The following is a 12,411-nucleotide window of genomic DNA, read 5'->3' as shown; positions in this document are numbered from 1 at the left end:
CTTTCACCATCACCTGCCCCCACTCCTGCCCCGCGCCAATCTAAGGGTGTGTCTGAACCATTTAATGAAAAGAGGAAGACAGTTTTCCTATTATGTCAAGTAGTAAATCTTTCTGTTACACATTGTGAAATTTATAGTGTATAATTTTCTCGCATTCTTTTACAAAACAAACTTAGCATAATGTTACCTCAAACTATTTTCATTGTTTTTACTTTTTTCTCATATACACTTCTATAGACTTACCTATAGACTTTACTAATATAAAGACTTTTCCCACCTTTTTATGATCTTTTAAAAAAAGAAACAGTTTGAATCAGAAAAGGTTAAGAATCGTTAGTCTATAACCTTCTTTGTGAATATGATACCGTGTACAAGGTGTATATATGTATAAATACTTGGGCGAGTTCAGATACGAACTTGCTAAGGATTTTGATAAGAGCTTTTACTCTGGATGTTTCAAACCAAGAAAACAGTTACAAGTGATATCTCCAGTTCTTACTTTCTGGAATGTTTAACATCTTTATTGGGGCCTATGTTTGCAAAGGATTCTCTAACTCTAGTAGCTAATGTGCATAATGCTACTTTATAATAAAGTGATACGATATAAGAGGTTTTATTCAACATAACTAACTGAAAATGTTTTGTTTGTGTTTTGTTTAAAACACAAATGTTTTAAATGTGTTTGCTGAAGCAAAGGGTGGTCTCATAAAAGAAAGTAAAACCACTGAAACTCTTTGTCAAACCTTTTCCTAAAATGTCAGTGTAAAACTAGGCATTAGCCAAAATGAAGGGATAAAAATACATTGCGCTAATATTTCTTGACTATTTGGATTTGGAGCATTAATGGCAGAAAGTACTCCCCTGGATTCACGTAGGTTCCTTAATCTGTGGTAAAGTAAGGTTAAAGTATCTAATGTTGAATAAGGCCCTCTCCCTCAAAAGAACTGTTTTGTTGTTCTGGTCTTGGTCATGTCAAAATCAGCAAACTAAGGTAATTGTTTCCGAAATTTCACAGTATCATTTTTTTCATTGAATTCTTTTTTTTTTCTTTTAATAAAGTAGCCCATTTCACTGTGATACCATTTAAAAATATTAGGTAGAACTCCCTGTGTATAGTATTTATGAATAGGTATTTCCAGGTGTGGAACTCTTTCTTCATACTTGGTCTCAGGCTCTCTTGATGTGGGAAGGAAGAAATCTGACTTCACACTCTTGCATACATAGCCTGGGGCAAAAAAAAGCACACTGGTTTTGAAACTTACTGATCAGATAAACCGAATCATCTAGCTCTGAGAGATACAACTGAATACATAGATAGGTCTTTACTGAATGTTTTTTGCTGAGGTACTGTTGTGCATCAAGGAATCCAGAATTTATAGTACACCAGGATTTGTGAAAGTGAATATTCTAAACTTAAGAACAGATTAGAATGATTAAATGTGTGCAGTATTTTGTATATATGTATAAAATTTGGGAAAGCTGAACTAGGATTAGCAAATCTGAAAACATGCTTTACAGTGGCTTCATTCAGATGTGTTTGATTGATGTACAAATAACTGAATATCATACCAGTTATCATTACAAGAATTATTCCTGTCATAACTTTTCATTAATTTTGTATATGTTTGTATAAATATTCTGATTTTCTGTTTATTGTAACAGAGTCAGTGCAGTTTCCATATTGTTTATACTGATAAATTAGATTTCACTGACCCAAGCAAGCCAGTTCTAAAGATGCCTAGACATGATTTGGTGTGCTTAGCTTCTCAGTTTGCTTACCACTTACACACATGTGCAAGGCTTTATGATTCCACTAGGGTACTGTGTTTCCCTGTCCAGCCACCTTTATTTCATGTAATACCCATTCAAGATTTGAGCTCTATTTGACCCATTGTGAAGACAGCAGGTGTACCAGAAATACAGGTTACTCAGGTATTTGGCTTTTACAAATTATGAATTGTTCTTTTATATATCTTAAGTTTTTCTTTTATCTAAGCATATATTTTTCTTTTTTTCCCAACTCCCAATCTCTTTTCAGGGCGTGATTGACTACATTTTCTATTCCAAGACTCATATGAACGTGCTTGGTGTCCTGGGGCCTTTAGATCCTCAATGGCTGGTTGAGAACAACATCACTGGGTGTCCACACCCTCACATCCCTTCAGACCACTTCTCACTGTTAACACAACTTGAACTCCACCCTCCACTCCTGCCTCTTGTCAATGGTGTTCACTTGCCTAATCGGAGGTAGTGGAGTACTGCCCCGCAAAGACGGGGATCTGTTACTATGGACCTGTACAGTTGTAAATCAAAGTATGTAGGAGTGAAGTATGGCCATCCTTAAGCTGCTTCTTCAGGTTCCTTTCATTATGTGTTTGCTATAAGATTTTGTACAATTTTGTGCATATTGGTATCATTTGGCACTAGGGCTGGAACCAAAGTATTATCACTCTCTTTCCAAATTTTTAATTTAACATGTTTTTAAGTTGGACCTTCTTCATATTATATTAGGAGTCAGCATTCATAATTGATAAATCACCAATTCAAGGCCCAACAACAGGGTATTTGTTTTTCCAGAACAAATACTTTCTTTTGAATGGTTTCAAGTGAGCCAACCATTTTTCATTTTTGTGAAAGGCAGTTTTTAAAAACTATAAATAAAAGATTTTAAACTGAATGATGGCATGCCTTGCAGGAAACTGCCTTGAATTTCTGTTTTCCATGATAACAAACTGATTTTTGGCTCCCCAGTCATTTGCACATTAACAAAGCACTTAAATTTGCTAGATCTGTACATAAACTAGCCATAATGAGAAAAACTGAGAAATGAAAGGTGATTGCACAATATGGTTTCAAAATCAAGCATTTAACAGCACACAACAATTTGTTGGGGAAGTGCTGGTTGGTTTTTTTTAATTTGTTTGTTTTGTTTTTTGAGGAATCGTTCTGTATTTTGTTCCCCTATTAGTTATAACCTTACTAGAAGTGTTAATTCTACGCCTGTCTGTTCAGTTTCTTTATAGGAAAACAACGGGTAATTTCTACTGCCACACATCTTGAAAATAGGATTTGGTCTATTTAGGATGCCCACAAAATTAGTGTCCAGTATTTTTTATTGTTTCCATCCACCCTTTTCTGCCTGGTTGTGCTGGAAAAAACAGATATTATATGATCTGTATCATTTTTGCTGTTATGGTCAAATGTTTAAAAAATAACTACCGAATGAAAAGGCCCTGATCAAAGTTTTAGAAGAAGAAAGCTACAAATATTCCATGTGTTTCCCAGAGTAGGTCAAGTGGCTGTTGGTTTTGGCTTTTTGAGGTGACAGTGGAAAGGATTTGGGAGAGAGAACAGGGAGTAGTTGAAAACCTTGGATCATTTTTCCTGACTCTAGTTGCCAAATGGCCATTATATGCTTTTAATCTTTGTTTCCGTTGTCTGTCAGGGTTGAATTAAGAAGCTACTGGTTTATTCCCAACTGTTGATGCTCTTTAGATACGTTAGAATCCTTTTTTCGCCCAGGAGGGGCCAGTTGAAAAATCTGTGACTCAAGAGGCAGTGGTTGAAATACCATTTAATGGGGGAAAAATTGGTTGGCTACTTGATGTTAATTATGGCACAGTAACAGGAAAAGGTTGTGTCTGTGTTTTTAAGTTTTTCTTTATTCTGCTTTTTTGCTGCTATAAGAGTTTTCTGAAATTTATATTTTAAACTTTTCATGCACTTTACTGTTTCTAGTCTCAAAATGTGATATTTTTAATAAACAAGAAACTTTCCATTATGTGAATGAAATTTTAAAAGAAAATAGCCTATATTTGTGTTTCACTAATATATAAAGTACAGGTCAAATTTAAATTATTTAATTAGTTTTAAATATATACAATTTGTCTCCTCTTTCAAACCTGACATCTTAGGCTGTTTTATTAGTCTTAAATGATGCATTTCCTGTGGTCATTTTATACTAATTTCTTCCATAGTAAATTAATCAGGCTACATAATATGATATTTCCCCTGAAGGGTAATTTTAGTGCGACGAGGGAGGTGGGTTGATGTAATGTCATATATGGGATTGCATCAGAAGGGTTCTGTAAAGCCTAAACTCCCTTTTAAAAGTGCCTAGTGATAGAGGCGTTGTTTGTCATCTATTATAATTGGAATGTCATTGTAGTTGAGTGAAGTTTGATGTAAATAAAATATTCTTTTAAAAATGTCAAGATATCAGAATAAACAAAATAAACAAAGAAACAACCCTTAAGATGACAGATTTTCCTCAATGTGCAGGTATCCCTTCTTATATACCTCAAGCATTCAACATCTAGCCATGCAAATTGATTACATAGTACTGGAAAGTAGAATAGCATGAAAAACTTAATTTTGTGGACATTACCTTTTTTTGTAATCAGCTACTGTATGTTTTATTTTAAATCTTTTGTTTTGGGTGGGTTTTCTGCTCTGGAGGTATATGCACTAACAAAACATTTTCCTCCTTTCATCTACGCATGTTAATTAGCAATGTGAGCAATATTTCTTACCATACTTCACTCCCAATATTTTTTGAGATGTTTGTATAAAATGGAATTTAAAGTTCACTTATGATTGTATATGAACCACAGAGGAGCCCATTTATTAATAAAAAAAACTTTTTTAATAGTTAAATGTAGAGGGAAAAATAAAAAAATTGGGAAACATTGTAAACAGCTTAAGTTTATTTTGTGTATGATTGAGGCACTCTGTTGCAGGAAGGTGTGTAATTGGGTTCTCTCTGCTTCCAAATGCACTCTTTCAAACCATTCATTATCCTGTGTATTTTTAATGTGGTTTTAGTAAATGTTGGTAGTAGCTCTGTTAAAGTAGGTAATTGTGTTCTGTTTTGGGTGGCAAACACACTTGGGGCATGGTAACCCAAATTTCATGTGCACGGTTTCCCTTCAGCCCACTGCCCAAATTTCACACACCCTTCACCCTTTGTTCCCTTTGTAAAAGGAGTGGTATCTGTTTTGAGCTGCCAATTCAGATGATCAGAAATGCTGCTCTCCTCAGTATTGTCTTGTTAAAAACACATGCCATTTGGACCTTTGGCATGAAAAGCCAAAAGGAAGAGGTGAATGACATATGGTATATATTCAGTGAAAGTAAAATATTTATGCTCATATACTTTCTGGTTCTCAGAATAAGTTAATAAGCTTTATGCCATGGGGCTGCTGCATATTTTATCTGAAGATAAGAGAAAATTTGGGCATTTTTAGATTGTGATAATGTTTTTTTTTTAACTGTTAAATATGATTTCTGATATTTTTCTAAGAACTGGAGTGTTCTTTAAATTTATTGAAACCGTGCTGTTTGAGGAGGGGAAAACTGCACTGTTTGGCATTACAGCAGTCATACAGTGCACGTCGTCACTCACTCTCTCAGGCATCAGTATCCGCCTCATAGCTTTACACATTTTGATGGGGAGTCTTGCAGCATCCTCAGGACTGACATCTGGGAAAGGCTCAAATCCACGTACTGCTCCTTGCTTGTTGACTTTGTTTTAAAATATTGTGCCTGGTGTCAACTTTTAAGCAACAGCACTGCCTAAAAGCAAGCAGAGAACAGAATCCCAGCACCATTCTATAGGCAACTTTTTAGAATTCAAATATAGTAAATCTGTTCAAGATTTATGATGTTTTATGTAAAAAAATTTTTGTACAACGTAGCTGAATATTTTTGTTTCATTTCTTTGATGTAAGGCGTGTGAACGTTCGTTTGAATATCACATGTTAAAGTCAGGTATGGCACAATGGGTTCTGAGACCAGCTTTTCCTCCCTCCCATTTGCCTTGTTCCAAGCTCTTTCTTTTCAAATTACTTTTCTGCTATTCATAGGCAAATATTTAATTTTACTAATAAGCATCCTGTGTGAATGTATTACAGAAGCCACTGTGTTTTAGTGTTGTAGTTTGCAGAAATATAAAGCTTCATTTCTTATTTGTCCCTATTTGGTGTTTTAAAGTTACTTATTAAATCACAGAGAAGCAAGGGAGAAAGTTGAAAGATCCTGAAGGCTCATATCACTTGATTCTACGGTGGGTTGTATTAGAATTGAGGATGTGACACATTAAAACTGGAACACGGGCAATCATATGGTGTTCCATTTTAAAATTGTATCTCCTAAGTATATACCATTAAATGGGTGAAAGATTAAGTTTGTATTTGCATTTCCAAGAGTTTCTAAAAATCACTAGTGCCATGTATAATTTCAAATCAAATAGCAAAGAATAGAGAAAGCACAAGAAAAAAAAAAAAAAAAAGGTTAAATGTGTTCTTCGATGGAACCGGAGGCATATGGTTCTTCATTCCCAATCCAAGGCTAGATTTTCTAGCAATAAAAATGGACTGTGTCCCCAGTACTTACTTCTTTGTTTCTAAGGTCTTGTATTCTAAGTTTCTGAGGGATTTTAGTAGCTTTGTAAAATGCACTGACTGATCAGTAGCTTCAGTCACGGAAAACGTCATCAGTTTCTGATAAATTTGGCAGGCCCTGAGAATAATGGTTTCCTAGCAAGCAAAGACTTTAGTGCACATTTTCAAAATAGCACTCACAGAAATGTGAGTTCTCACATTTGTAAGGTAGTCTTTCTCTTCTACCTGTCCTTCCCCTTAAAAAAAAAAAGACACCTTTCTAAGGTGTAGAAGATTTGTTTAACCTTTTCCTTCTGAACTGTATCCTGTTTGTAGAACTCTGTGAATTATTGGTACACAAATTAACTAGGGAAATTAGAATATTTTTCTAAGCTAGGAGTTTTAAAGTTTTGAATTTGTAGACAGATGAGAACTTTTATACTTATGGTTGCTTTGAGTGATTGTAATTTTTTAACAGCATCATGATTACTAAATTTGAATTCAAACCTAAGGAAATTAGTTCATCTTAACCTGGTTTACTTACCGAAGTTGTAATCTGTTTAAGAACAGGATGCCAAGAACATCTTGTGTTTTACATGATACATCTTCATTGTGTGTCACCTTAAAGCTTAAAAGAAAAAAGAAGGTTCTTATACCTATACTGCAGGGTGTTCTGAACAAGATCCACAGAAAGAAAAAGGTAGTTCTTTTCAGGAAGGTGGTAAGGGAGAACGTGCATGTTTCTCGTTTTTAACCAGATGCCTTGTGTAAGTTTCTCTGTTAAATCACAAGTTCTATAAGAAATAGGGAAATGCCAGGAAAAGCAAGCTTTATTAGCCTAGTTAGTAATTTCTTTTGGCATAAGTTTGTTTGGTTAGACTTGGTTATTCTTGGAACCAAAGGAAAACAAGCATGTTGAGGTTTTATTCAACAAACATTATGACATCGAAGTAATGGAATTTTAAGTAAAATAATTTTCACTTTCAAAGCATGTGAAATAAGGACATTTCTGCATATTAAATGTTAATTTTCTATGGCAGTGGTATAAAATTTAGTAGCATTGTACTGACACGAGAAATTGTGTCATCAGAAATAAATCACATTATGAAGAGTGTTTGCAAATGCCAAGTGATATGAGTCTTTTGGCACAGTAGCATTGGGTGTATTCAGCTTCCAGAAACTTTCAGAAGGCATAGTTTGGCGCCTACTAGTTGTTGTTTTTGTTACAACAGTCTCCCCAAATTTAGATAATTTCCCTATTTGTATGTCTGTCACTTTTAACTCGAAAGCATAAGAATCACGGTAGCCCTCTCAGAAGTGGTCCTTTCTTGCTCATTTCAGTTTTGTGTTAGTTCCTAATTACTGATATATGACTATTGCCTTTCAAGTTATCAATGGTTATATGTACCACATTTGTTTAATGAGTTAACTCACACAGTTGGCTCAGCGTTGATGTGTCAAACAATGGCTTTGCTTCTCACCGAACAGGCTTAGTTTCCCGCTACTTGTTTAAATCTTGACGCAGTAAGTGATGCAGTAGTCTGGGTGTGTATTTATTCAGAAACTGTACTGTCCTTTCTCTGTGCTTAATTTGCTTAAAATATATTTCCTTACCTTTGAAATTCTTGAGCGGTGCTCTGCCAGGTTTTGGGGGTGTGGCTTGGATGGCTGTGTTGCTGCACACTGGGTGTGGAATTGTTCAGTGTTGTGAGTGGCAAATTTCTTAAACACCAGCAGCACTGAGAAGTGCACTATGGGCATTCGTACAGTTGTCCACATGCAAGCAATTCTTTCATCTAGGAGAAGCTGAAGGGAAGGATTCGTTGGAGTACTTAGTATATTTTGAGAGGGATGAATGTTTCACCTTTGGGTTTTGTTGTCTGAGTGGAGTGGGGCGGCATGGAGGGAGGTGGGTTTTGTTTGGGGTTTTTTGGAGAGTGTGTATGTACCTTTTCTCTCTGAAAGGGCCAGGGTGTTGGTCAAATTCACCGTGGATTAATTTATATATTTTTTTCTATTGTGATTTCTTTCCACCATAAAACAAGTGCCAACTAATTGTCCGTGAGATGACTGACTCTTCCACTCAGTTTACCATTTGAATAGGGAAGGGCTCATTTATTTTAATTTCTTGGCATTAAATGAATCTCCATTGTTTTGCATACATTTGAGTCATTCTGTGGCCTCTAAAGTGTTTTTGTAACTAATTTCATGGTTGGAAAGCAAAGCACATGAGTTTAAAACTGAGCAAGAAGTTTTGGTAAGTTTCCTTGCAAACTTGGCAGTTTCTATTGATGCTATTCCAAGACAGATTCTACTGTTTTAGGTTGTGTATTTACTTTGCTTTTGTCCTAAGAAAAAGCCAAGCCCTAAATCAATTTGTTAACGTGTTCTAATAATCAATTTAAAATCTGAGATTTTCTTCCTTCTCTTTTAATCAGAAGATTTAATGAAGTGCCATGTAATCGTGGGTTACTAGTGTTTAATGTTTGATAGCCTGGTTCTGTGGTGTCCTAATCATTTAACACTCTGTCATCCCCGGAGAAAGTGGTTCTACTCTTATGGAACACATTCTCTCTGACAAAATCACCAGCTGCTTTATTTTTCTATTTATTACGGTTAAACAGTTGATGAGGTCTGTATCTTGACCAAACTGCTCAGCTGAGATGTTTTTCACAATAGACACTGTACAAAATATGCGTGCAAAAGGACACAGTTGGGTGGTAGTATTTTTTCATTAATGTGAACATTGACTAAACAAAGCAGTCCTGCCTTTTAAATCTTGTGGCAGCTCAGGAGGGAGGTGCTTAAGAACCTTAACTACTATGTCAGATGACAAAATACTTTTTTCCATTTTGGAGATTGGGTACTGCTCACACATGATGTATAGGGCTAAATATATGCTTGTTTCCTCGCACCTGTGTACTTCCCCTTCTCTCCCTCCCGTTCCTTCCCCTGTAGGCAATAAATGGCCATTTTGCAACTGCATACCTTTGTCTTGGTTTTTTACTCTCTATGTGTGCAGTTTAAGGGTCTGCTTTAAGGTCAGCATATCTCTTCTAAAGTGAAGTTGGGCGTCAAGGTCAGGCAAAAATTTCAAATTCATACTACATTTTTTTTTTTCCTGGTGAAAACTACATTACTACTTAAGTGACACTTTGTTTAGAATAGATTTGGAAGATAGTCGTAGTTATGAGACTGACTTTGGCTGAAGAAATCTGAGCAGAGGGCCATGTGTCACTTCTGAGTGGGGCTCTAAGAGCCAGTGTGCAATTTGTCATGTTCCCTTTTCTTGCCTTGATGATCATAGAAACCTATGTTGAGATCAAACCTCTCATCCTAGATCCTTGAGTAATGATGAACAGAGCTCCCCTGCCGAACTACATAGGACATGTAGTGTGAGTGAAAAACAACCGCCAAATCTCAGTGTCTTAATTCAATAAACGTTTGTTATTACAGCATAATCTAGCCGGTCCTGACTGATAGACAACTATCAGACAGATCTGCCGAGTTACCAGTATTGACCAATCTCAGCAGGTGAACCTGCCAAGACTTAGAGTAAATTCATTCAACAGACATTTAAGTATCTGCTGTGAACAAGATGGACAGGTTCCCCATCCTCCAAGAATTCACTTTCCAAATCCTCTTCTATTTACGATTAAGGAGAAAATAATGAAGTGTTTTTGCTAAAGGTATCTTAAATCTTAGAATCTTGGAAGAGGAGCGGGAAAGGCACACAGTGAAATAATTAGGAATTCTGAAAACTATGTTTAAGGATATTCAGTAGAAAAATGATATTAACACATGGTGTGATTGGGACCAGATTATTTTTAAATGAATAATTCAATATTATTATTGAGTGAAACATAATAAAAAACTGAACTGCCCAGTTTAACAAGTGTTTAGGGAAGATACTGACAGATTATTTTGGAACAGATTGCTAAGAACATCAAATCTCTAGGCTGAAAGCTCAGTGCCTACTGATTTGTCTTTTCTACTAAGGACCCATTGTGAGCCTGTCACTGACCCTGAGGACCATCTCTTTACAGAGGCCTTGATGTTGGCCAGCATTTTGGAAGTCCTCCAAAAGTAGAATCACTCACCTCTGAAGTGGATCTTGAAGGGACCAGGTTTCAGGATACTGCCTTACTAAGAAGACATACAGGGCAATCAAGACATTCACCAGGTGACCTTGCATTCCACCATGTGATCTTGGGCAAAACACATCCTCATTGGTAAAATGAATATAAGAAACTAAATCCCATGAAATGGTTCTCTCAAAAAGCAGACACCAAGACGTGGGCTTGCAGGCAGGGGGTCTATTTGAAGAAGGGATCCCAAGAAAACAGAGCAGGGCACTAGGAAGAATGAAACAGGGAAGGAGGGAAAGCCAAGTCAAGGATGCACCATTGAGCTAATCCTCTGGGCAACTGGGGCGTAAACTTGCCACTGACCTTCTGAAGAGCTGAATGGAATGCACCTCAAAATTGTCTTCATGAGGGGTAGGAGAGGAGAGGATGTGTTTTGGAGTCTCATCTCCCATGAGGCAAGGGTTGCTCCATGGGTGTTCATTCCTTTTCCTATCCATGTTTGCACACCTATCAAATCCACTAAGCAGGTTCCTGCAGGTATCCCATACAATAATAGTGGAGAAATGGGGTGGGAGATGGTGCAGAAAGCGAGAAACATTTGGTGGAGCTGAGGCTACAATTAATATATGATTAATGTCATCCTCCCTCTTCCATCATGCATTCCACATCTAGCTTTGCACCACCACATCAGTAGTCTAGGTTGCTTCCCTAACGTTGGGTGACCCAGACCTTCATCCCAACAAGGTGTATTGTGCTTGTTGGGCCATTGGTAAACAGTCTGCTAACCCATACCTGGGCATGAAATTACCAAGAGCTGCCCAGCGAATCCCGTGGATTCCGGACATGCTGCTTCCTGCCTCCCATTTTGTAGTAGTAGCACCCGTATTTTCTCATGGCAGTTTAACACTAGCATGGTGAGCCCCACATGGCCCCTTCCTGGGGGCAACCTACATCCAGTGCCTGGGCAGTGTGGGCATGAGGGCCTGGTCTCAGTCCACACCTCAGCAACTCTGAAGGGCCAACCCACCAGATGTTCAGAGTTCCCCATGGTGCCTCTGTTGAGACTTCACTGTAACCCAACTTCTCCCTTGGTCCAGTTCTAATTCCTTTTACGGGGTGTGATTCTGAGAGCACTTCCTAAAGTAATAAGTTTCCTGAACACTAATCTCCGTCTCAGAGTATGCTTCCCAAGGGACAGGACCTGCCACACCAAGTTTTAAGGAGTCATTCCAGAAGCATATTAGGACTGCCTCCAGGACTCCCTGCTAAGACTTTAAATTTTGAATCATTAGAGAGTGCCACTGTGTCAATAAATTGTTTCTTATGTACTCTTACTGAGGTCTCTCTGGCCCAGCGCTTTCAAAATCCACTTCCACATGTTTCTCCAGTTCCTGGTCATAATGTTAGCCCAGGTCTTATAATTCATTGGGAAAGTGGTTTTCTTCTGGTGTATTCCTCTGCACAGGCTGTGCTGTGATGTTTCCAGGGGGAAGGGCACCAACCCTTTACATTTTCTGGAAGTCACTTCAGCCCGAGGGGGAGGGGCTTGCAATAATGAGGGGAGGTGCAACAGCACTGGCTGCCTCTTACTTTGTTTGCACCTTTGTTTGTTTGTTTTTTTAACATCTTTATTGGAGTGTAATTGCTTTACAGTGTTGTGTTTCTGCTGTATAACAAAGTGAATCAGCTATATGTGTACATATATCCCCATGTCTCCTCCCTCTTGCATCTCCCTCCCACCCTCCTTATCCCACCCTTCTAGGTGGTCACAAAGCACCCAGCTGATCTCCCTGTGTTTGCACCTTTGTGATCAGAGGCAGCAGTTGGCATTCAGAGCACAGAGCCCCAATATTTGGAGAACTGGGTTCTGTTTGCTCACCCTGCCTCCTGCAAGCTGTGTGCTGGCTGCTCCAGGAACAGGTGCACAGCTGCCTGCCATGAGG

At 37.6% G+C, this 12,411-nt stretch overlaps 1 protein-coding gene across 7 annotated transcripts in view; it reads left to right on the top strand.

Moving 5' to 3' along the window:
• Positions 1–12,081, top strand: part of CNOT6L (CCR4-NOT transcription complex subunit 6 like) — a 121,870-nt gene extending 109,789 nt beyond the window's left edge. For 6 of the 7 annotated variants that reach the window (XM_027087672.1, XM_027087671.1, XM_027087674.1 and 3 more), the window contains one exon: positions 2,039–9,365. In XM_027087672.1, the coding sequence (XP_026943473.1) occupies positions 2,039–2,251 (213 nt within the window). In that variant the 3' untranslated portion in view covers positions 2,252–9,365. Of the gene's footprint in view, positions 1–2,038; positions 9,366–10,426 lie in introns of those variants that run through there. The other variant, XM_027087675.1, reaches the window with a different exon arrangement.
• The last annotated feature ends 330 nt before the right edge of the window (positions 12,082–12,411 follow it).

The sequence above is a fragment of the Aethalodelphis obliquidens genome, unplaced genomic scaffold (assembly GCF_003676395.1).
Source record: "Aethalodelphis obliquidens isolate GAN/ISIS:26980383/991018 unplaced genomic scaffold, ASM367639v1 scaffold59, whole genome shotgun sequence".
Classification (NCBI taxonomy): Eukaryota; Metazoa; Chordata; class Mammalia; order Artiodactyla; family Delphinidae; genus Aethalodelphis; species Aethalodelphis obliquidens.
Note: the sequence above shows the minus strand (reverse complement) of the source record. Positions and strands in the feature narration are given on the sequence as shown.